The 25,360-nt window shown below is 38.9% G+C and overlaps 4 protein-coding genes and 1 pseudogene across 5 annotated transcripts; 2 read left to right on the top strand and 3 right to left on the bottom strand.

The window, feature by feature from the left end:
• Window positions 1-439: 439 nt before the first annotated feature.
• LOC108838807 (phenylalanine N-monooxygenase-like) lies at window positions 440-3,679 on the bottom strand (annotated as a pseudogene).
• Window positions 3,680-8,855: 5,176 nt separating this feature from the next.
• Window positions 8,856-10,507, top strand: LOC108840635 (expansin-A2-like). Its single transcript, XM_057002754.1, is given in 4 exon segments — window positions 8,856-9,003; window positions 9,114-9,426; window positions 10,173-10,249; window positions 10,252-10,507. Coding segments are annotated over 4 exon segments (765 nt in total). The 3' UTR covers window positions 10,479-10,507.
• A 255-nt stretch (window positions 10,508-10,762) lies between these two features.
• Window positions 10,763-12,496, bottom strand: LOC108823143 (high mobility group B protein 2-like). Of its 2 annotated transcripts, none has more exons than XM_018596417.2 (8): window positions 12,360-12,496; window positions 12,146-12,258; window positions 11,903-12,061; window positions 11,732-11,816; window positions 11,552-11,641; window positions 11,262-11,306; window positions 11,090-11,157; window positions 10,763-11,011 (listed from the first exon to the last, which is right to left on the bottom strand). In XM_018596417.2, the coding sequence occupies exons 2-8, from the start codon at window positions 12,211-12,213 to the stop codon at window positions 10,984-10,986; spliced, it is 543 nt and encodes a 180-aa protein (XP_018451919.2). In that variant the 5' UTR covers window positions 12,214-12,258; window positions 12,360-12,496; the 3' UTR covers window positions 10,763-10,983. The 2 variants fall into 2 exon arrangements, with proteins under 2 accessions (XP_018451919.2, XP_056858735.1); XM_057002755.1 differs by having other exon boundaries at window positions 12,146-12,252; window positions 12,360-12,489.
• A 20-nt stretch (window positions 12,497-12,516) lies between these two features.
• LOC108823133 (peroxidase P7) lies at window positions 12,517-14,339 on the bottom strand. The gene is made up of 4 exons (XM_018596408.2): window positions 14,087-14,339; window positions 13,773-13,964; window positions 13,505-13,670; window positions 12,517-13,094 (listed from the first exon to the last, which is right to left on the bottom strand). The coding sequence occupies exons 1-4, from the start codon at window positions 14,288-14,290 to the stop codon at window positions 12,703-12,705; spliced, it is 954 nt and encodes a 317-aa protein (XP_018451910.2). The 5' UTR covers window positions 14,291-14,339; the 3' UTR covers window positions 12,517-12,702.
• A 6,617-nt stretch (window positions 14,340-20,956) lies between these two features.
• LOC108838826 (uncharacterized) lies at window positions 20,957-23,486 on the top strand. Its single transcript, XM_057004260.1, has 3 exons — window positions 20,957-21,965; window positions 22,066-22,368; window positions 22,465-23,486. The coding sequence occupies exons 1-3, from the start codon at window positions 20,957-20,959 to the stop codon at window positions 23,484-23,486; spliced, it is 2,334 nt and encodes a 777-aa protein (XP_056860240.1).
• The last annotated feature ends 1,874 nt before the right edge of the window (window positions 23,487-25,360 follow it).

Here is a 25,360-nt window from a genome sequence, read left to right on the forward strand (position 1 = left end):
AATTAAAAATAACTAATATTTTTAATATATTCAAAATATTTGGGTACCCGTTCGGTTTTCGGTTCGGTCCGAGGTCGGTTTTGGTTTTTCGGGTTTATAAATATAGAAACCGTTCAGGTTTTTGTAATTTTCGATCCGGTTTCTGTCTCGGTTTTTTCGGTTCGGTTCCAATTTGGTTCAGTTCCAATTCGGTTTTTGGGTTTCCGTTAATATGTCTAGGACATTTCGACATCGCTAGGGACAGAAGACCGACACATGGCAACACGTGACTAGTCTGGACTACTAATGTGGGGCCAGGATACCTCTGTATAATTAAAAAATATATATATATATATATGCCTAGGACTGAGTGATACAATCCATCTACTTTCTTTTTTTGTTCAACAATACAATCCATCAACTTATTAGCAACTTATTTGTGATGTATTAACTTGTACGTGTTTGCGTATGATACACTACAAAAAGTAACAAAACTATCAACATAGTTGTCTCATTGTTTAGTTATTGATAGTTTCCGAATTGGCCAATTCTTACTAATGCTTGCCTTCTTAATTAGGTTGAGTATATTCGTGAAGCCAGACGAGGTGTTGCAATCGCGTGTAAAGGCTTTGCCATGAAAAGGTCACCCTTGCTTTCTGAAATATCGATTTTATCCTCACCATGCACTGATGACCACGTGAACCCTTGAATCAACCGTGCCAGCAGCATGTACGTCATGGCCGACCCAATGTTCGAACCCATGCACCCTCTTCGTCCCGCGCTGAACGAAATTAGATTGAGATCTGGATCGTTTAGCTCCACGTTTTTGTTATTACACATATGTCTCTCGGGCTCGAACTTAAGTGGTTTGTCCCATACGTTAGGGTTTCTCCCGATCCCTAAACGGCTGATCAAAATGTGGCTTCCCTTGGGAATGAAGAAACCTTCCACCACTGCATCGGCGGTGGACATGTGAGGAGGTTGAACGGCGCTACAGGGTGTAACCGGAATGCTTCTTTCACACAAGCTTTGACGTAGTTGAGATTTAAGATGTCGGATTCAAGGACAAAACGGTCTTTTCCAACTACTCTATCGATCTCCTCCACAGCTTTTTGCATTATGCTCGGCTGATTAATCATCTCAGCCATGGCCCACTCCACCGCATTTGACGGATTATCAACCGTGGCCAACATTAGTTCCTTCACAATCCAACAAAGTAATTAACCGCCTAGAAGTCAAAAATTATTAGAGATAGTTAAGAGAACAAGAGCATGTATCTTGCAGATCAACTATTACAGCTTCTTGAAGTCTAATTAGAAGTAAGAGCAGCATCAACGCAAGAAAAAAAAAGAGTGCTTAGAGGTAAAACGCTTTAAAAAAATAGTAAACAAATCAGTGGGTTCCGCTGAGATTTAAGCAACAAACAAAATGATGCTTCTTTAAGCGCGTGTTTTGTTCAATCTGCGGGCCCCACCGACACGTGGTGGCCCGCGATTGGTCAGTTTTCAATTTTTTTTTTTTTTTGTTTTTTAGTCAGAAAAAAAAAATTAAAAAAAAATAAAAAAAAGTATAAGCACCCTCATTTAAGCAATGAGGGTTGATGATGCTCTAAACCAGTGAAATCTATAAAATGCAAAGTCCAAATAGAAGAATATTATATAATTTTATTTTGATAAAGATTAACTTTATTTCTATAAAGAGATGATCAACTGATTAGACTTTTACAAACATACCGTCACTTGTGCTTTGATCTCTTCGTCGACAGAGCAGGCTTCCCATTGGTGTCTTTGGCCAATATAAACATGTCAAGAAAATCTTGAGGAGCTTTCATCTTCCCACTACGCCATTTCTTGAGTCTTTGATCGACAAAAGAATCGTTATACTTACTTATATTCCTCATTGCGCCACTCACGACCTTCTCATGGCCTTCCAAGTCCAAGAACCTTAGCCACGGGACATAATCCGACAATGCAAATGCGTAAAGATGGGTTACGACCGTAAACAAAGAATCAACATGTTCAATTTCTTCGAACCCTGGTCCATAACCATCTTCACTTCCTTTACCAAAATGCCTTACACCAAACAGCATCTTCCGAGCTACATTACCACTGTATTGCCGCACCACAAGCCTTAAATCAATAACCTCGTAACCGTTACCTTGGTTTTTGACACATAGTGTAACGCCCCGACCGCCCATGGCTAATGGGCCACCCACGCCCGCTCTCTCGGCCCGTGGGTCCCATCCCATCCGACGGTCGGTCGTTAATTTTTCAAGGCTCGAAATCATTGTTTACTGACCCTGCAATCACCACCCAACCTTTCCCCGTGCTTTGGCCTCACTCGCACGCTATCGCGAATCACTTCCCGATAGGTCACCCATCCTTCCACTACTCCAGCTCAAGCACGCTTAACTCTGGAGTTCTTTCAGGATGTGCTCCGGAAAAGGTAAGTCAACTTTGGTGATATAGGTAGCCAAATCAATTCTCTTAAGCCTTTCCATGTACCACAAACCCGGGATGTTACAATTCACCCCCTCTCAAAGAACGCAACGTCCTCGTTGCGCCCCACGACAGGTCTCAAGACGCCTCTCAGGTCAGAACTGAGACGGCTAACCAGCTCTGATACCACTTGTAACGCCCCGACCGCCCATGGCTAATGGGCCACCCACGCCCGCTCTCTCGGCCCGTGGGCCCCATCCCATCCGACGGTCGGTCGTTAATTTTTCAAGGCTCGAAATCATTGTTTACTGACCCTGCAATCACCACCCAACCTTTCCCCGTGCTTTGGCCTCACTCGCACGCTATCGCGAATCACTTCCCGATAGGTCACCCATCCTTCCACTACTCCAGCTCAAGCACGCTTAACTCTGGAGTTCTTTCAGGATGTGCTCCGGAAAAGGTAAGTCAACTTTGGTGATATAGGTAGCCAAATCAATTCTCTTAAGCCTTTCCATGTACCACAAACCCGGGATGTTACACATAGGTTATTGATGTAACGGACAAGGTTATCAGCCTCCTCGGTTCTCTTTTCAAGCGTCCATTTGAAGCTCTTCTGGCTCGTCACGTGAGATGCCACCACTCTCCTCATCTTCTTCCACTGCTCGCCTTGTGGCTCCACCGCAATGGTTAAGTAACCGCGGCTGCAGTACTCAGTGCCCATAGTTAGTGGTCTAGTGGCAAAAATGGAGTCTTGCTTCTTCAGAATCTCACGTTCAATACACGGTGATGTCACGGGAATGACATGAGTATTTGCTAGAGGGATACATGCAATATCGGTATTGAGTTCTTCCATGAGAGAATGTATCCACCGGAACACCGGTTTGTTCCTCCGTAGTATTTGCGGTAGGTTTCCGATTAAAGGCCAAGGTTTTGGTCCGGGAGGGAGACGGGGGTTTCGTGTGTAGGAAGTTACTAACAACGTTTTCTTCAGCTCTTTACGCTTCATCATAAATGCAATGATGAGAGAACCTAGTATAAACGCAAGCAATGAGGATGAGTCGAGCATTTTAGTTCAACAATATTTGGGAAAGTTATACGTTCAATATTAGAGTTCGAATAGATTTTCAAATGTGGTGAGGAATGAATTAGGCTATGGACAGCCACGAAATTAACGGAAACGGCAATGACAGTCGACATGATCGTCTTGTAATATGTGGAAGTTAAATGTGCTTTAAATGTTATAAGGTTCTCGATCAGAGTTTGAGTAGATTTTTTATTCCAAATGTGGTGAGGAATTATTCGAATTAATAAGGCTATATTTTAGTATAACAGCGACGAATCGTCAACGACCCTATCGTGTTGTTAACTTTAAAGGTTGGAAGAAAATCAATCCAAGGAACCGCGTTTTGTCAACAGCTCATGCATATACTTTTAATTTCTCTTTTAACAATCTACTTTTAATCTTTCGATGAAAATAAGTAACAATTTATTTTAAACTTTTCGCAGAGAACTAGTTTTCAAAATCACTTAAAAATGATGTATTGATGGTTTACTTTGATTCCACAAAGAGAAGCAGAATTTCGTAAAAGTTTATGAATTATCATACTGTTTTGTGCATGCATGCGTGCTTCTACATCTATCGCATCTCCATTAATTTGCCGTGTATTAATACCTTCATTGCCTCTGTAACGCCCCGACCGCCCACGGTTAATAGGCCACCCACGCCCGCTCTCTCGGCCCGTGGGCCCCATCCCATCCGACGGTCGGTCGTTAATTTTCTAAGGCTCAGAATCATTGTTTACTGACCCTGCAATCACCACCCGACCTTTCCCCGTGCTTTGGCCTCACTCACACGCTATCGCGAATCACTTCCCGATAGGTCACCCATCCTTCCACTACTCCAGCTCAAGCACGCTTAACTCTGGAGTTCTTTCAGGATGTGCTCCGGAAAAGGTAAGTCAACTTTGGTGATATAGGTAGCCAAATCAATTCTCTTAAGCCTTTTCACATATCACAACTCGGGATGTTACAATTCACCCCTCTCAAAGAACGCAACGCCCTCGTTGCGCTCCACGACAGGTCTCAAGACGCCTCTCAGATCAGAAATGAGACGGCTAACCAGCTCTGATACCACTTGTAACGCCCCGACCGCCCACGGTTAATGGGCCACCCACGCCCGCTCTCTCGGCCCGTGGGCCCCATCCCATCCGACGGTCGGTCGTTAATTTTCTAAATATCTGTAGGCCGGGTTTTGTGTTGGTTACGGTCAGCTTTAGTCGACCGGTTGAACGTAGCTGTTGGTCGATAAATCGTCTCCGGGCGTGTGTTGCCGAGCATATATTCGGTGGGTTTGGGCCTGTTAGTGGGCCGGTCGCTAGGACCATTGTTTGATCTTTGGGTACTTTAGGTACCGTGTTTGTTATGTATTAGTTTTAAATTATATTTATTCGGAGTGCTATGTCCAAGTCAATGAACTTCGGGTTTAGCATCCCATACCTCACTGAGTGACTCCCCAGTTGCTCACCCCTCTTTCTTCCCCATTTCAGGTGAGACAGACGAGTATATGATATTTGGACGGATTGGTGCTACTGGACTTTTTATTCGGATTTTTATTTGGGTTTTGGGTGAGTGGATTTGTGTATATGGGCTATTGTGTTATGGGTGAGTCGATCCAGAAGGAACCAGGAAACGAGCGAGATATCATTGGAAAGCTCTTACTGTCAGATTTCTATATCATCTTTTAGATTCTCAAACCGAGGTACGGTTAGAGAGTTATGGACGTTTTATTCTTGGCGTTAATTCAACTGTTATGTTGCAGAGCCAGTTTCGATCAGTCTCGGTGTAAGGGAGAAACGGCCGACCTAAACAAAAGATTTAAATCTGTAAATTTGTCAGTAAGTAGATAATTCTTTTATCTGTCTTCTCCAACAAGCGGACTGTCATTTCGAGTTATTTTCTGAGAGTTATTCTTGGTTTCGTGGGAGGTGTTGGTACAGTCTGCGTTTGCAACCAGTGTGGAGATGAAGCTATTTTGGTTAATCAAATGGTGCCCGATCAGAGTAAACTCGGTGGCTACAGACAGAAGACATATGGGACTACATTCGGACCGGAGGGATTGAAAAGTTAACGGTCAGTTCTTGAGTTATTCATCCATACTATCAAGGGTTCAATTCTGCCAGAATCATCATGTTCATTTATTTTCAGAGAATTTTGGAGTTACTGTTTTAGAGCCGTCAAAGTTTATTATGTGCTTTCTCAGGCTATCTTCCGAACCCGTGGCAAAGGTGAGGGCTATTCTCGTAATTTCTCGTACACGGCCTATGATTTCGAATAAACATAATTTAGTTCTAATATGTATCCGTCTTTGTGAATTGAGTCAGTCTGATGTCTGATTGGAGTCTGCTTGATAGTTTAGGTTCTTTGCTTAAACCGGATATGAGGGTCTAGATGGTTCAACTTTGATTGTTTCATTTAGAACTGATATATTATAATATTATTAATATAATATTTATTTATTATGATTGTGTATGGGATTTTGCCGGGTACAGAGAGTTTTATCTGTAGGCCGGGTTTTGTGTTGGTTACGGTCAGCTTTAGTCGACCGGTTGAACGTAGCTGTTGGTCGATAAATCGTCTCCGGGCGTGTGTTGCCGAGCATATATTCGGTGGGTTTGGGCCTGTTAGTGGGCCGGTCGCTAGGACCATTGTTTGATCTTTGGGTACTTTAGGTACCGTGTTTGTTATGTATTAGTTTTAAATTATATTTATTCGGAGTGCTATGTCCAAGTCAATGAACTTCGGGTTTAGCATCCCATACCTCACTGAGTGACTCCCCAGTTGCTCACCCCTCTTTCTTCCCCATTTCAGGTGAGACAGACGAGTATATGATATTTGGACGGATTGGTGCTACTGGACTTTTTATTCGGATTTTTATTTGGGTTTTGGGTGAGTGGATTTGTGTATATGGGCTATTGTGTTATGAGTTATTGTTGCTGGCCCATTTTCTCGAGATAGGAGGTGACGGGTGTCACAGCCTCATTGGTAGGTTAGGTAGAACGAGTGGTTGTGGACTGGCTGATTAACCTAATTACGTGGCTTGCTGGTGGTCGCTAAACATTTGTAATATATGCATTGAATAAAAAAGTGTTTTAATAAAATAATAAAAAAACTAATAAAAAGAATTCAGCGTCGTTTTTTAACTTAATATATTAACTATACATTTGAAAGACCAACATCTGTAATCCTCATTTTACAATCCATAAAAGTTATAGTATTGCAGTATGTTAAAATCATTTAATGAACAAACACTAGTATAACAATTCACATATGTGCGCATGTTTCTTTAAAGATAAAAGTATATGATTCCGTCTATAATCAATACTATTAAAACACAAACACAAAATTGGATCCAATTTGCTATTAGGTAAAATATTTTAAAAAATACTATACTTTATAAGTTATAACTAATTCCACTAAATCAAAATATGTTATATACATAAACCTTTAATGTATTTACTTTTAATAATAAATCCCTTAGGCTCTAACTGGTGACCACAAAGGGAATAATAAGAACAAAGAAGAATGAAATGCAGAGGAACAAAATAATAGGAATATTTATTCTTTTTTGTTCCTTGTCAGATTTTATAAAGAATATTTTTACTCTATAATTCTTTAAATTAAAAGGAACGAGAACGAACATTAAGAAAATAATATTCCACATGAATGGTGTAAAATTTGAGGAATGAAAAGGAATTACTCATTCCCACTCATTCCTTTGGTCACCATTTAGAGCCTTAATATCTAGCTTATTTATATGGTAATACTTTATATCACGATTATTAATGTTAAAATTTGTAAATCAATTTTATGGAAGGTTTCTAAACAATCAAAAAGGAATATTCTGGTCTCAAAAACCAAAAAGAATATTCAATATAAAACTAAGCAATTTTCTCTTAGCAAAATTCACAAAAAATTAACAAACAAACATTAATTTCCATTAGTTTTATACACCATAGTTTTGTTTATATGATTATATCTTTATAAAAATTAGTCGTATTGCTTATGATATCCTATGTGATTTTTTTATTGTGTAGTTTTTTTTCAAATGCTTCTGAATGTTAACTAAGTCTAGGTTCAATATTTTAACAAGTTGGAATAAAATGAGATATAACAAAAATACAATAATACTAAACTAATAATTATTTAAATATCTGATGCAAAAATTAAAGTTAAATTCTAATTTTAAAAATTTACAATTCAAATCAAATTGAATTTACATATCGGTCACTCATGGTTCAACCGATTAGCATAGAGATTTAGCGGATTTTTACGGATTTTAGGTTTTTAAATAATGAATATTTTTTAAAACTCAAACCGGATTACGTATCACATTATCTGTTAACCTATTCGACCGTGCATCTGGGTCGGATTTAAAAACGCTGATTTAAATGCAAAAATGTTTTAAATTGACACAATTCTTACTAATTAACAAAACATTTGATACAGAAGGTAAAGAAAGAGGATCGGATAAGTAGAGAATATGAATGTGGTGGGGATGATGCAGAAATGGTATTGTCTGGAAGTCGAGCTGTTTCACCGTCCACCATTGTCTCCCTCACCGATTCTCTATCCGCAGTTTTAACCTTCAATCTCTTATTTAAGCATTAATGTCTCTAGATTCTCTCATGTAAGCATTAGTATGTGTGTGACTTAGTTTATCATGCCGTTTATGAGATATCGTGTTTGGTTAAAGTTTTTATACAATAATTAATGGTTCCTTGTTGTTTTTCACGGTTAGTGATGTTGTGTTTTGATGTTTAAACCATGTACAACAACAAAAGGAGCTTAATATTTTTTTTTATTAACGTCCTATCATTTTACAAGAGAAAACGGTTAAAATTTACAAGAGAAAAGGTGTTCAGGATTGCGACTTTTTTTGATAAAAAAAAAAGTCAAGAGAAAAGGTGTTCAGGATTGCGACTTTGCGAGTTTTAATTTTCTTTTAGAAAGAACTAATGAAATTAAAATGTATATGTCGTCATAGTTCTTACCATCATGATTTTTTCAGCTAGTTAATTACAACTACGTAAACAAAAAGCCATTTAGAATGAGATGTTTGGGCAGCACTCAGCAGGCCTTACTTGGGCATCAATGCATCATAGCCCGATTCAGTGGGATGGTTAAGCGCCAAACAGAATTGCATGTGAGACTTTTGCATAATGCATATAACTTGCAAACGGAATTCCTGGAACAATACATTATTACATCAGTTTCTTCGATTATACATTCGTGAAAATATGTATTTTTATTCTTCTTAAATATCTATAGCTGATCATAAGAGTAGTGATAACTGATAGGCACTAGTGAATAAGTGAAGTCTTGAACGAATTGAAAACTAATTCACTCCGCTTGTTTTCTTCCATCATCCCTAACAAAATCATGAATCTTACACAATATGTCCATATTTTAATTATTTCACTATGCACCTTCAACTTCTGCTTCCAGCGGATAAACTCCGATGACAACGGAGGCTGGGAAAGAGGCCATGCCACTTTCTATGGCGGAGCTGATGCATCCGGAACAATGGGTACTTAAAACATGACCCTTTCGATTGGCACACACATCTTCACCATATAATCACACATGGATACTTTTAACCTCTACCTTATAACCGTTAAAAATGTTTACGTTTTGTAGGAGGTGCGTGTGGGTACGGTAACTTGTACAGCCAAGGATACGGACTACAAACCGCGGCTCTGAGCACGGCCTTGTTCCAGAGCGGTCAGAGGTGTGGGGCTTGTTTTGAGCTACGGTGTGAGGATGATGATCAGTGGTGCCTCCCTGGTTCCATCATCGTCTCCGCTACAAACTTCTGTCCTCCAAACTATGCCTTAGCCAACAATAATGGTGGTTGGTGCAATCCTCCCCTCCAGCACTTTGACTTGGCCGAACCCGCCTTTCTCCAGATCGCTCAGTACCGAGCTGGCATCGTTCCTGTCGCATTCAGAAGGTAAAGAAACATTAGTAGCGAATGTGTAGGGGCTAAGCCATCCGGTTTATGCTTTGGTTTTAGATTTTTTCCCCCGGTTTTATAGAAACTAAAAACCCAATAAGGAATTATTTGTTATTTATTCTTTTTAACTAAAATTTATAAAATAATGTAACAAATCTCCTACATTTTTTAATTAAATATCATTATATTTAAGACAAATCTCATAAATATCATTTTTAGTTTCTATCACAAAAATAACACTAAAAAATCCCCCAAATAATATTTATAGTTAATAAAAACACTAAATTACCTCACATCCTAAACCTTAAACCCTAATAACATACCCTAAACAATAAACCTTAAACTCTATCAATACACCTTAAATCTAAATAAATAAATATATTATTTTACCCTTTAATTATTGCTCTTTTGATAAATTTCCCTTTTATGTGCTATTACTAACAAAATTTTGATTTAGTTAATGCTACTATATATATAAGGTATTTCTCTTATATTTATATGGAAAATGTGTAGCTTTATGGTCATAAAAAATGTGTAGCTTTATTTTTATCAAATATATTTAGGGAATATAGCTTATTTGGTTTTGTTAGGTTGACAATGCATGGGTTTCACTTTCAGTAAAACGTTTTAGGCTCCGATTGGTCTTTGGCTTTAGAGACTTTGACTTAATTCTAAAGTTCTTAACAAGAAAGTAACTCTTAACAAGAAAAACACTTTACCATTTTTGTCATGTGATATGATAGGGTTCCATGTGAGAAACCTGGAGGGATAAGGTTTACGATAAACGGGAATTCATACTTCGACCTCGTGCTGATTACAAACTGGGTGGTGCTGGTGATGTTAAGGCCGTAGCATTGAAAGGCTCAAAGACTAATCAATGGCAATCCATGTCCAGAAACTGGGGACAGAACTGGCAAAGCAACACTTACCTCAGAGGTCAAAGTCTCTCTTTTCAAGTCACTGCGAGCGATGGTAGGAGTGTTGTGAGCTACGATGTTGTGCCTGAGGATTGGCAATTCGGTCAAACTTTCGAAGGAGGACAATTCTAGATAATGTATCAAGAGACAACTTTATTTATATATAAACAAGAAGAGTCAATGATTGTGCCTAAAGACATAGACTCAGCTTCTTATAAGTAGCCTTTATGGATCATATAAAGTGATAAGATAGACAATGGGACAACCATCCAAACTACGTTTTACATTACTTTTGAGTGTTTCTATTAAAAACTTTCATTATATCATAGCTTCTTCAAAATTAGAGCAACTTGGCAACTCTTGTTTCATTGGATATATAACTAAATAGTTGCAAAATCATGATCAAGGCCAACATATCCAGATAATAATAAGTTAATTTGCCAAACAATCAAAGTCTCTTTGGTAGTGACAGAAAAAAAAGAGCACTAACCAAAAAAAAAAGAGAAACAGCTCTAAAGTCATAGAGGAATGAAAAAGATGAGCCCCTCATTTGCCTATATTTACACAAAATTCCCCCAAAAACTCTTAAATTAGTACAGAACAACAGGCGAAAACCATCTCCACTAAGATGTGTGTCTCAGTACTTCAGTACAGTTTCGTCTTCCCTGTTTCACAATGAAAGTAAAAAGTAAGAAAACAAGAAGCAAGAAGACTGAATTTTGTTCAAAATTTTGTAACAATACCAAAACTCATATTCAAAATGATCAGATGAATCATAGTCCTCTTCTTCATGATCACAGCACTCACATAACTGTATGAAGTAAGCAAAAAGATTTCGTGGAACATAGTGAGCATGGCTATGCAATAGGTGGAAACAAGAATAACCTATTGCAAAGGAAAATACATTACTCAGACCTTGTCAAACTTAGCAGCTGGTTTTGAATCTGCCTCATCATCTGCCTGCAAAATTGTACATAATAACTAGCTTTCAACTATACAAAGTGTGTGTTCAAAGGAGATTAAATTCAAATGACGCAAAGACTAGCCATAAAACCAAAGAATATAACAAGAAGATTCACTCGTGGAACCTTAAAAGCCTTAACTAGTCTAACTCTAAAGCTAGCTCAAGCATGCTGATGCACAGCAGATTTAAAACATATAGAAAAACTTCTGGTCACAATCCTCCAAATCAAGAACTTACATACCTTGCGTATGCTTTGTGCTTCTTCTTCTTTTAGTCTCCTGTTGTGTGCCAGATCAACTTCTTCAGCACGAGCTATGAAGGGTTTCTGATCCTGAAAAAAATTAAGCAAAGCGTATAAAAAATAACGTTTTTCAGAATAAAAGTTCAAGCCTTTTTTGAGTGGTATGGAAGAAACAGATACCTCTCTTGACAAGTTCTTCCACACTGTGAAACATATTCTGCTAGCATCAACCATTTTGCCCTTGTAGCTTTTCCTAAAATCCTCTCTATATATAATAAAGAAACAGAGTTACAATAGAGAGAGGGAAGCTACTAAAACAGAGGAAGGTTTTTGTGTTAAGTGTTACAGTACAAGAAGAAGACGAATGGTGATCTAGGCTCATCTTCAAAGCTCAGAGTGAGTTCCGAGATAGTATCGATTCCCTTAAACCTCTTCACTTCCCTTCTTATTTTCTCTCCGCACTCGTGCATATCAAACAGAGCAATCGCGATCGTAACGCCACATTGTTCACTGGAATCAAAGCCGAAAACAGAGTATTATAACGAATCTATTTTAAAAAAAAAGTCAAATTGAGGAATCCAAAAAAAGAGTTACCATTTATCAAAAGCGCTTCCGTCGGCTGCACGACGAACAGCTTGAACCCTTTTACGGATTCTAGCCATTAATGCCCTCGATTTATCAAAAAGCTCTTCGATTTTTCTCTGTTTCTGACAGAGACAAAGGTTAAAACTTTTTTTTTAAAAGGCTAAACACTTTTGCCAACGTGTCATTTAGTGAATATTTCAGACGAATGCTAACGTGCGCTTACAGATTAACGCGCGGGACTATAATTGGCGCGTATTAAAAACAGAGCAAATCTCTCCCTCCCGCTTCCTAAAGTTTTTTTATCCTTAACAACCAATGAGATTAAGACACGTAATCACGTGAATTTCGCTTATAGAAAACTTCAAAAATGGTAACAAATATCGTAGAAAAAATACTTAGCGAATTTCATTAGATATTAATGTGGACGTATTACATACTTTTTTTCCTGACGTAATACATACTTAAACACACACTCAAATGGATCTTCAATAATTTTTGGAAGGAGGAAGATTAAAAGGTCTTATTCTATCACAAACCACTCATAAAAAGCCACGTGGAGAGATTACTCAGTTAATCTTCCCACAGACCTTCCTGATCTCACCGCTACTACCAGTCAAGGGGCTAATATCACCCATCTTGATCATCGCCGCCGCGAAGTCGGAGTCGAAGCTCGACGGACTGTTGCTGTAACCACGGACTATGGAGTCGGTGGAGCCACCGTTGAAGAGCACTTGGTCTGAATGGAGTAGACCTCTCTGAGCCATTAGGTTCTTGAAGTAGCTGTTGTCGAAAGAAGTAGGGGACTTGATGTCAAGCGGAGCTAGGTTTCCGTCGCCAGAACCGGCAGCTCTAGGGCAAGATTTCTGACGCAGGGTGGCGAAGGCTGCGTTGATGTTAGTCTCGTTGTAGATTCTCGTTCGGAAGTTCGTGCAGCGGGATTGACCAATAGTGTGCGCACCTGAATAAAAAGATTATAGAATAGTTTTTTTAGATTAACAGTTGACTTATTTTTAGTTAGTTAACACTATCATTAAAATACTTTGTTGGTGTTTCGTAATAGTAATATATATTACGTAACTTCAGCAAAGGAATAGAAAAGCTAAAGTGTGTTGAAAACAAACACAACAAAACAAGAAAGAGCCGACAATTTTCAAAAAGACAATCTAATTATTTATTGTGTGTCTTAATCATAGAAATGTATTAACGGGTAATTTAAAATTTGCAATCAGCTTTAGTTAAATCAAACGATTATTTTAAAAGTAAGCTTCTTCATTGGGTGCTTTATTCTTTTATATCAATCAACCTATTTAACAAAGAATTGCATATGTACATGAAAATATGGAGGTACGAAAGAGAAATGTAACGAACCAGAGAGAGCAACCATATCTCTGGTGGAGAGTCCAACGGCCCTGAAACTACTAATAAGCTGGCTCAGACTCATACTCGGTGCCGGAATATTACTATTCGCCGCTGCTTGACTCGCCGTTTTTGCATCTCTTCTTCCTACTTTCACATTCCAGTTCGGCCCTCCAAGCTTCAACGAGTACAAAGACGAATGTTATTGACCGGCTTAATTAGTATATCAAATTTACAAAACCGAACTTAGAGAGAATCCATATATATATATGGAGCTTACTTGTACGACGGAGTCTCTAGCTGCAATGGCTAAGATATCAGCACAAGACACAACCCCGGGACATGCTTTTTCAACCGCTGATTTGATGTTGTCGATCACATTAAACCCACGAGCCGAGTTGCGGTTAGGGCCCGCGTTTTGTTCTCCCGTAAAGCTTGATGTGTCGTCTAGTAGAATAGAACCGTCGCATCCCTATATGCATGCAAGTTATATATGACTATGATTAGAAGAAAAGAACATTAAAAGAAAAACAAGTATGCTACTTTTCTTGGGATGCAAGGAATATACAAGAAAAGGTCAAAGAAAAAACTTACGTTGACGAAGCAATCGTGGAAGAAAAGACGAAGGATAGATGCACCCATTCGAGGCTGGCTGCTAACGGCAGATTTAACGCCTGATTTAACGGTGGAGAGAAGATTGGGGCAAGAGGTTGAGTAGAAATTTGTAGTGAGTTGTGCTTCACCACCTTGCAATAGAAGCGTAATGACGATAACTAAAATGGCAATATTTGAAGCCATATCTGAGTAGTAAAGACTTGGTTAAACTTAGAGTTGATTATTGTACTTGGAGAATAAAGCATAACGGAGTGGAGGTTTATATAGAGACGTGAAGGATGCCCTAGTTAAAGTGATAGACAGGTAAACTAACGCGTTGAAAAATGTGTTATTTATTTTGCTTTTAGGTTTTAATCTTCATTTTTGCATCGAATTTGTTTTGTATATATCTCCGTCGGTGAGAGAAGCCAAAACAAACTTTGTCAGCGGTAATAATTTTGTATCAAGTAATTAGTATAGCAATCAAATTAAGTCGAAGACTTCATATAGTTAACTTGGAAGATGATAAGAAATATTTTGTCAAAAAAAAAAAAAGATGATAAGAAATAAGAGATTAAATTAATGGAAAAAAATAAATTAGCTTGTAGTGCTTATATGTTTTGCGTGGCAATATCTAAGAAGCAATTGTTAGTTCTGTATCATCTAAATTTATTGCAAAGATTGTGTATAATAAGTAACTGAGAGGCGGCAAAAGACTCTTTTAATTCATGTCAATATCATTGTGATTGTTTGAAAGCTTTTTTTACTCTGTTTTCATTTTAATTAAAATCTCAAACATTTTGTTAACCATCTCAATGTCTTCATTCGATATTGTTAGTGAATTTATCTTTACTAGCAGGCAAAAGAAGTAACTATTTGCAAAATACACGTCTTCTTTAAAATAGACGCCGGAGGCATATAATTGCCAAAGAAGCATATACGTAATTTCTGTACGTCAAATCGAAATGTGTTCATCTCCACTGTTTTTAGCATATCTCCACTGTTTAAAACATAATTATAAGAATGACTTTGCTCATCTCATTTCAGTCGAGTGACTTCTGTCCATATAATTGATCGAGACCTGGCAAACAACAACGCAAAAAGTATAAACGGTCTAAAGTTTATTTTATCATTATTTTGACTATACTTTCTACAGTTGATGGTGCTTAATTATATTAACATACAGTAATAGAAAACAAAGTGCACTCAGCTCTCACTCGAGCGATATTAGATGTTAGCCCTCCATTTGCCTTCCGATTCCTTAACGTTGGTGAGTCTCCGGATACTAATTTTATTTTTCCTCAGCTCTACGGCTTCTTGCACTGCGATACACTCGGGGAAATGATCTACGCTTGTGATTCTACCATAAATACTACCAAAGAATTGGCTCGGACGTACCTTTGTGGTAAACGAAGAGGAAAGCTTGACCTAGTGTAATTCAAATTATAATGATTATTCTACCATGCAGCTAAAAATAAAACACGTCGGAAAAAACACTCTGAAAATCGCCTTAGCTATCTTATGCAACAGTCTGGTTGATTTTGATGCCATAACTAATTTAGGTTGGAAGTCATAGTAATAAATCATGTATCAAAGCCGCCTTATACAGTAATAATATATGATCGATTAGACATGTATCTATATTTCCTTCAGCATACCATGGAAAAAGTAATAGTTTGTTAGAGAGAGTTGTCAAGAATAGTGGCCTGTTTTTTTTTAAATTAATATTTGGACCAAACATTTGATTTTATGGAAAAGAGATATTACATCACTAGGTTTGTTAAGTTTTCTTGCTTCAATTCCCAGCAAGTGTCTTTGTAACTTTGATTAATATTTGCAGAAACATAGTATTACATGTTTTACATATCAAGCTTTCACTGTTTAGTTTCTTTCCTGTACGTAAAAGGTATTAGTAATCATCACACAATCCATTATGTTATCTATATATAGGCATGGGCATTCGGATCCCAATCGGATTTCGATTTTATCCAATCAGGTTTTAGTTTTCCAAATTTATTAAAATCAACCCCATTCGGATTATATAAAAGTTTGGTTCGGGACCGGTTTGAGTTCTATCGGTTTGGGTCGGGATTAGTAAATCTTCAAAGAACCGGTATAACCTGATGTACTTTCGGGTTCGGGTCCCAATCGATTCTTTGGTTTAAAAGTATCTGATTTATATCTATTTTGTAACTAAAACATAAGTAAATTCGGTTATTCGGTTTTAAAATATTTGATTTAAATCTACTTCGTAACAAAAACATAAGTAAAATCGATTCAAAAATAAGAAAAAACATCAACAATGATAATTCAAAACCAAATAAATGAAAACATTAAACGAAAACCAAGTTCTTATGAACTGAGAAACATTGTCTCATGAAGACAAAACCAAAATCTAAAAATTTCAAGTTTCAACCGACATTTTCAACCATCAACATTCATATAATAGAACCATCAACTTTCATGTAATAAAACCACCAACCTTCATCTAAAAGATAATTACTTTAGATATTCAATATATCATAGTATATTTCGGATACATATTAGGAATTGAGATCATGTACCAAATGTTTCGGATTCTATCAGATATTCATTTAAAACCTTGTTCGGTTCAGATAATAGCATAAAACAAAATATATTTGGTATTTATATTGGATTCAAAACGGTTCAGATTAATTTTTATCAGACCGGGTTCGGTTCAGATTTCGAGTTTAGTTTATTTGCCCAACACTATATGTGACCTAGCGGATTTTCTAAATTTATGGATTTTAAGCTAAATAAATAATGTAGCGTATACTAACACAGTTGTGAAGATCTTTCTCGTAAAACTATCAAATGTTTTTAAATCGGATGTAAGACTAACTATAAAACAAGAATTAAGAGAACGTGAGTCTTATACTTTTACATTATGTGTTACCAAAAAAAGTCTTATACTTTTACACTACGCGGCTTCTACTTTACGAGGAGGCACGCCTGTCCCTTTTCAGTTTACGATATGCGTTAAATAAATAATCAAACTAGTTGGAAATACATTAGAAACAAAGCAACTCTTAAAGTTGATACCTTCTTGGCTTCTTGGGTTTCATTTTCACATCCATCTAAAATAACTTATAACAAAAAAAAAAAAAGGAAAAGTTCTTGCCTGTCGACTCTTAAAGCAGAAATGTTTATCCAGTAGACTTTCCACCGTTCATCCCTTTACACACAAGTCTCTTGCCTGTCGATTTCAAATCTTTCCCTCTTTGAGAAATATCTGTTGGACAAAACCAGACCCTGCTTTTTATACACCGGGTTCTTTCCCCGACTGAGGTCGGAGGGACCGCCGCACCGCCTTCTCCTCGCCGACGATGACTACTCCAGCCTCTAAGCTCCGCCCTCCATCAGGCCAAGATGAAAGTTTTACTCTCTGAAGCTCAGTGACCTTAGCTACAAAGAACCGTCCTCCTCAGATAGAAACCTCACTTTGTTCCTGTAACAAAAAGAACCTTTGCTTGATACCATTTGCGGCACAAAACTTGATTCTCCTTCCGTTTCTCTCAAGATGCATCGAAGACTCTCCTACGCCGAAAAGGGTAAAGGCCCTGCAAAATCCTCAAGTCCGCCACGCCTTGCAAGAGTTAAGGTCCCTGCTGTTGACAATGCCGCTCTCATCAGAAAACACTCACTCACGCTGGTGGTAGGATGACAAACCCTAAGATCCAGCGGATGTGGTCCCTCATCCCTTTCCTCTCTGACCACTGGAAGTGACGCGACCCATAGGAGCAGATCTGGGGCAAGGATGCTTCCAGTTCCAATTTGCGTCGGAGAGAGACCTCTTAAAAGTCCTTGACAACCAACCTTACCACTTTATGCACTGGATGGTTATTATCCAAAGATGGGAGCCGTCGCTCTCTCCTTCTTTTCCTAACCAAATTCCCTTCTGGATCCAGGTGCAGGGAGTTCCTCTTCATCTGTGGTCTGCTGAAATCCTGGAACGCATCGCTGATGATATCGGTACCTTTGATGTCGCTGAAATAACAAATACAGTTGCAAGAATGCGAGTCTTCATCAATGGGCTACAACCGTTCATTCGAAAGACTACTATGGAATTCGATAATGGTCGTGAACTTATGCTTACCTTAGTATATGAGAAACTCCAAAACCACTGTACCAGCTGCTACAGTCTGTGTCATGACAAAGACCTCTGCCCGACAAACCCACCAGCTAGGATGGAACGCCAGAACGCTGACTCAGAGAGACAACCAGCTGGTAGGGTTCCTCCAGCACAGCGAACTGCTGGGAGGGATACTTCAAACCTCTCGCGTTCATATCATCAAAACTCATATAGGTCCTCCTCCCATTACCCAAATCGTTCAAACCCAAGGGAGAACCTTACTGCGGGACCTGAAAGGAGTCAGAAGAGACCTGAGAGGACAGAACCCTATAGAATCAACAATCCTCCATCAACGGAGAGAACCATTACAGCTAGAAATCAACCTAGAGAGACGATAAGGGGAGAATCTAGAAGGCGTGAAGAGAGCTATAATACTTACCAGTCCAGAGAGTACAGACGATATGATCATACGGGACATCAACGTGCTGCCCAACGCTCTCAACCCCCCAGATCCTTATGGGTAGAAAAACCCTCCCATAGAGAGCGTACTCCGCCTCATATGGAGAAATCTGAATCCTCAAGACCATTACTGCAACCCTTACAGGGGGAAGAACCTCCTACCACCTGTGTAGCGACAACTGAGGAGGCAGTAATCCAAGCGAAAGAGGACATCAGAGGCTATCTGATTCAATATACAAGCTGCCAAGATCCTACAGAGAGTGCAACTCGTAGAGAAAGACTACGTCAGGCGGAAGAAGAGGGTGAGATAGAGGAAGCAGCAAACAGACTAGCGAGAAACAATTTGACAGCTATCAATTTACTAACCTCCGAACCTATGGATGAAGCTTCACCAGTCAGAACCCCTATATCACAAAGATTGGGCCCTATAAACGAAAATCAGTCAGCGTTTGAAAGATTGGGTCCCAGAGTGTCACCACCGGAGGAGAACAATTTACCTCAGTCGCTGCAACAGATACAAAGGAGGAAGGCGACTAGAACACCACTGCGTCATACAACCCCTCTCTCTCTCTGGCTATGGTTAATGTAGGAATGCGCAAGCGCAAAGCACTGAGAGCTGCAAAAACTACAAAAACAATCCCTCGTAATGAGGAGAGATCTACTAAAAATATCCCTCGAAATGAGGAGAACAATACCAGACCTAAGTCAAAGAAGACTTACCAAAACGCTACAGAGACCACAAGCAGAAACCAGCGAACAAGCGCACAAACTGCTAGACCCTCGAGGAAAACTACGGGTGGGGATTTTCAGGAGCCGCCCGGTCCTCTTCCTTAAAAATTGTGGCTTGGAACTGCCAAGAGATTGGGAACCCTTGGACAGTTCAGAGACTCCGAGAGATCTGCAAGGAAACGGATCCAGATGTTATCTTTCTCTCGGAAACAAAAAATTCCCACCATGTGGTTGGTAAGAAACTAGAAAGCTTGGGCTACACAAACCTGAAGACTATAGCCCCACATGGAGTTGCAGGAGGAGGGCTGGCGCTCTTGTGGAAGGATTGGTTAAATTTAGAAATTATCTCCTCTTGTAAAAGCTACTTTGATACTCGCATCACCTATGAAGGAAAGAGTTCTTATGCTACCTTTATCTATGCAAGTACGGATAAGAAAAAAAGAAAACAAACTTGGGACTTCCTCACCTCTCTAGCACTGATCAGAGACGCCGCGTGGCTGGTCACAGGGGATTTCAATGATATCACAGGCAACCACGAGAAGCAGGGAGGACCCGAAAGATCAGAAGCGTCTTTTTGGACTTCAGAACATTCCTCTCCGAAGGGGACCTATACGACCTCCAACATAGTGGAGAGTGCCTATCCTGGAAGGGAACAAGAGGAACCCATGAGATTAAATGTCGTTTGGATAGAGCCCTTGCAAATAGCTCCTGGTCAGAGATTTATACCTCTGGGCGTTGCGAGTACTTGCGCTTCGACAGCTCTGGTCATAGACCCATTGTTACTCTCTTTGAACCCCTGAGAAAGAAGAAAAGAGGCATCTTCAGATACGATCGTAGGCTAAGTAAAAACCAAGAAGTGGGCAAGCTGGTTAAAGACACTTAGTAGAGTAATACGCATCTAAAGCTAAAATAAAAGATCGATTGCTGCAGAACAACAATAATCAACTGGTCAAAAAAGCAAAGAGAAGTGAACAATGCAAAACCTCCTACGTTTACAAAAGGCGATTGAGCAACAAACAATATCCCTCCAACCGGATGTGGATCTCCTAAGGAAAATGAAGGAAGAACACTCGGAAGCTCATAGGGCAGAGGAAAATTATTGGAAACAACGGAGCCGCCAGCTTTGGCTACACCTTGGAGACAAAAACACAGGTTTCTTCCATGCCCCTACAAAGAAAAGAAAAGCAATTAATAAGTTTGCGGTCATAGAGAATGAAGAGGGTGTGGAGGTTTATACAGAGGAAGCTATAGCTGAAACCATTGGAAGGTACTTCACAAAGCTATTCACGCCAAATGATTGTAACCTGGAAAATATGAAGAAAGTCATCTCTGAAGCTATTGTTCCTCGGGTAAACTCAGAACAAAATGAGAGTCTAATGACAGTACCTTCCAGATAAGAAACCAAAGAAGCTCTATTCTCCATTAATCCTGAAAAAGCACCGGGGCCTGACGGCTTCTCTGCATGCTTTTTCCAATCAAATTGGGTAGTAGTGGGAGATGATATGATAAAAGAAGTTCAGGATTTCTTTACCTCCGGCTTAATGCCAAGAACCATCAATGAGACCCATGTCAGATTGATACCGAAGGGGATGGGAGCAAAGTCGACTGCGGACTACAGACCCATTGCACTCTGCAATGTGTATTACAAGACGATATCTAAACTGCTCTCCCGACGGCTCCAACCCATGCTCCAATCCCTCATATCCGAAATGCAATCTGCTTTTGTCCCAAAAAGAGCCATATCAGATAATGTACTTATAACTCACGAAGTTTTACATTATCTGAAAAACTCAAAGGCAAAGAAACATTTCTCGATGGCTGTCAAGACTGACATGAGCAAAGCCTATGACAGGCTAGAATGGGTTTTCATCGAAATGGTGCTTACTACTATGGGGTTCCATCCTACTTTCACTGGCTTAATCATGCAATGCATCACTACTATCAACTACACTTTCATTATCAACGGTGCTACTAGAGGATATGTTAAGCCGGGAAGAGGGATCAGACAGGGAGATCCCCTATCCCCTTACCTCTTTATTCTCTGCTCGGAAGTCCTCACAGGAATGTGCATGAGAGCCCAAGCAAGCGGCTTGATGTCGGGAGTCTCTATTGCAACCCACAACCCAAGCTTGAATCACCTCCTGTTTGCTGATGTTACCATGTTTTTCTGTAAACCAAACAAGAAGAATGCAGAAGCGTTAAAGTCACTCCTTTCAGATTATGAAGCGGTCTCAGGCCAACTGATCAATAAGCAAAAGTCGTCTATATTCTACTCTAAGGGTACTCCACAAGAAAGAAGAAGCGCAATGAAAACTACCCTAGGAATAGACAAAGAGGGAGGGGTAGGGAAATACCTAGGCCTACCGGAGCATTTTGGCAGAAGGAAAAAAGACTTGTTTGCGTCGGTTGTAGGCAGAATCCAACAGAAAGCTGCTAGTTGGTCTTCAAAGTTTCTCTCCAACGCGGGGAAGATGATAATGGTTAAGAGTGTCCTGGCGCCGATCTCATCGCATACGATGTCTTGTTTCAAACTCCCTCAGTCCATCTGCGCAAACATTCAATCAACTCTAACTAGGTTCTGGTGGGATGCGGAGCCTGGTAAACGAAAAGTGTCATGGATTTCTTGGGATAGAATGGCAAAGTCAAAAAGGGGGGCTGGGCTTCAAGGACGTTACCTCATTCAATGACGCACTCCTAGCCAAGATTGGCTGGCGTATACTGAAGAATTCCTCATGCCTACTAGCGCGCTGCCTGTTGGGGAAGTATTGCCACAATACCCCTTTCCTCGAATGCAAGGCTTCCTACAGCTCCTCCCATGGATGGAGAGGTGTGTTAATAGGCAAAGACTTGCTCTCCAAACAACTTGGATGGATGGTGGGAACGGGAGAGGACATTAATGTCTGGCAAGACCCGTGGCTCTCACACTCTAAGCAACTAAGGCCAGTTGGCCCAGTTCCAGAACATCTTCAAGACCTCAAAGTATCGAACCTTCTCCATCAAGGTACCTCGCAATGGGACGTGGAAAAAATAGAGCAATTACTACCATTTCACAAAGAGCAAATCCTTTGATTAAAGCCTAGTACTATACGAGCAAAAGATGAACTAGTATGGCTGAAGAATGACACGGGAGAATATTCTACAAGATCTGGTTACCTGACGCTAATAGAAGAGAAGACTGATCTCAATCCTCAGGATCAAACGGCTTCAATTGAGTGGCTCCCCAGCGTCTGGAAGATTAAAACAGCTGAGAAAATCAAGGTCTTTATATGGAAATCCCTACAAAATGCACTTCCAGTAGGAGAACAATTTGCGATAAGAAACATACCAGTCTCACCTTTGTGCGCAAGATGCAACGACGTTGAATCAGTGAACCACCTCCTTTTCACTTGCCCTTACGCTGCAGAGGTATGGAGCCTGGCTCCCTTAGCTTCTAATTTCAACCCCCTCGTTAGCTTGAATTTCCAGGAAGGATGGGAAAGGACTAGGAAGATCCACTCTCTCCCACCAATGGGTATTGAAGCAGGGACCCTCGCGGCCTCTATCATCTGGTCACTATGGCGATCGCGAAACCAGCTCATCTTTGAAAAGAGGAGTTTCTCACCGGCAGAGACAATTCAAAAGGCCATCACTGATGCCAGAGAATGGATCTCAGCCCAACCTCCTCCAATCCAAAAGCAACCGATACCGTTGATCAGACTCGAACCAAGCCCTAGGAACCCTGATATGTGCTCGATCTTCACCGATGCTGCATGGAACGCCTCGTCAGGGATAGCAGGACTTGGTTGGATCATTGATGATATGGTCTCCTCATCGCAACACTCAGTGCTAGAAACTTCGGTTTCATCGCCCCTAATGGCTGAAACTTTGGCAGTTCGCTCTGCCATGATCTTTGTCCTCTCTCGCGTACTCGATTCCATCGCTCTCTTCTCTGATTCTCAGACGCTTATCAATACTATCGCAAGGAAGAAGATGAATCTCGAGACTTTTGGTGTCTTAAATGACATCTACTCCCTATCTACCGCTTTCAAAGCAATTTCGTTTTCTTTTGTTCCTCGTTTAGAGAATGTTAACGCAGACTTGGCTGCAAAACAAGTCCTCTGGACCTTTGGCCCATTTTAAGTTTTAAGTTTTAATGAGAATTTGGTTTAACAAAAAAAAAAAAAGGAAAAGCTAATCATCAAACCATCTTTAATAATCAAGAAAAGGCTTTCTAGAATTTTTTTTGTTCCTTCTAGCTAGATATTTGATTTACCTCGTGTTAGTTATTTATTAAGTAGCTATACCCTAAGCATTTATATATTGTTTATTTAATTAGATGAATCGTACGTAATATCAGTTGTAATTTTGTAGTTATTGGATCATTCGAACAAATATTACAAATAAACCACAAGGATTTCAATCATGTTCTTTAAATTTCTGGAGATAACAATGGAATTGTTAAGGGAATTGCCAAAATTTTGTTCTTCGGTTAAAGTTTGCTTATTACAAATTCAAATTAGATAAGTACTGGGTTATCCCTATAGTCAGTACCACGATATGGAAAATACATAATATGATATAACCAGGGAATATAGACATAATCATTATATATTTTTTGTCAACTAGCATTTTCGAAAAAGAGTATCTAAGATAATTAGATTGTGCCTTGTGCCTTAATTGGTTAAGCTTCGAGATGAAGAAATTTTCTGAATCTTCTTGTTTGGGTCAAGAATGGAAATAGTTGTTATTGTGCGTGATTGATATATTGATTAGTTGTCGCACCATGAATGATGACATGATGTACTGATGTAACTAAAAAAATGAATAGAGAATAATACAAATTGCTTTAATTTTATATCTAGGGGTAAAGAGTATAAGACTAACGTAGCACAAACTCTTGAACTAAAGAGTTCAGTAAACATTTATCCTTTTTTTGTTCGAACAGTAAACATTTGCTAATTAGGAGAATTTTGCACTTGATAAAATACTTCTCGTGTAACGGTGTAAGCATTTTTTTTGGTAAATAGATGTGTTAGTTCCTCAAGAGAAAGGTAACTATTACTCTAGTTAACCCGGACCTCGTAGTCCAGTGGTACACCCCAGGCTTCGGTCACTGAGGGGCAACCCGAGTTCGACTCGCGGAGAAGGGAGGCGTGTCCAGGGCCTTAAACGGTACAGACACAGGTTGGCGCCGGGCCTAGGTGGGTGGGTCCCGAAGGGGTCAACCACCTGGTTAATCAAAAAAAAAAAAAAAAAGACTATTACTCTAGTTAGCTTTTAAATGAGTACTAGATTTTGACCCGTACTTAAAAAGGGCGTGTATATTTTTTGTTAGAAAATTAGTTTACATAATAAAATTATAATTTTTGATAAATTATATATTTTTAACTTTTATGAACTTTACCTTAAAACTACTTATATGATTTATTTTTGCTATTTTCAATATGACTAAATTTTATAAGACTCTAAATAATTCTAACCTGTAATATGATTTTATTTATTTAAACCGAAGTTAAACTTATTTACACTGATTTTTTTTAAAGTTAATGAAAATATTTTATATTTTCAACACTTTTGTATTGAAAAATTCATTTGTGCGTTTCAAAATATTTTCTATAACTTTATTAAATTTAGTTCATGTGATTTAGTTTTTATTTTAAATGAAGCTATTTTTAAGGAGTTGAGATAATTTAGACATGTATTATGATTTTGTTGATTTAATCATTTGTTATATCAACTTGATTATATTTTGAGGTTTCATTTAATAAATGCTTTCAAATAATTAATAATGTGAAAGATTTTTTGGAAAGATATGATATAAACATTTAGGAAACAATTTTTTTAAAAAAGCTAAGAACTTAATTATATTAAATACTCTTTAATATAATTGCAAAATAATGGCTTTTGATTGGTTGCAAATAATGCTGTGAAAAAAGATACAAGTAATTTTTGTAATTACTTAGAAATTTCAAGGGCAGATTTATAAACAATCATCTGCTTTAACAGTATAGATT

The sequence above is a fragment of the Raphanus sativus genome, chromosome 2 (assembly GCF_000801105.2).
Source record: "Raphanus sativus cultivar WK10039 chromosome 2, ASM80110v3, whole genome shotgun sequence".
NCBI classification, from domain to species: Eukaryota; Viridiplantae; Streptophyta; class Magnoliopsida; order Brassicales; family Brassicaceae; genus Raphanus; species Raphanus sativus.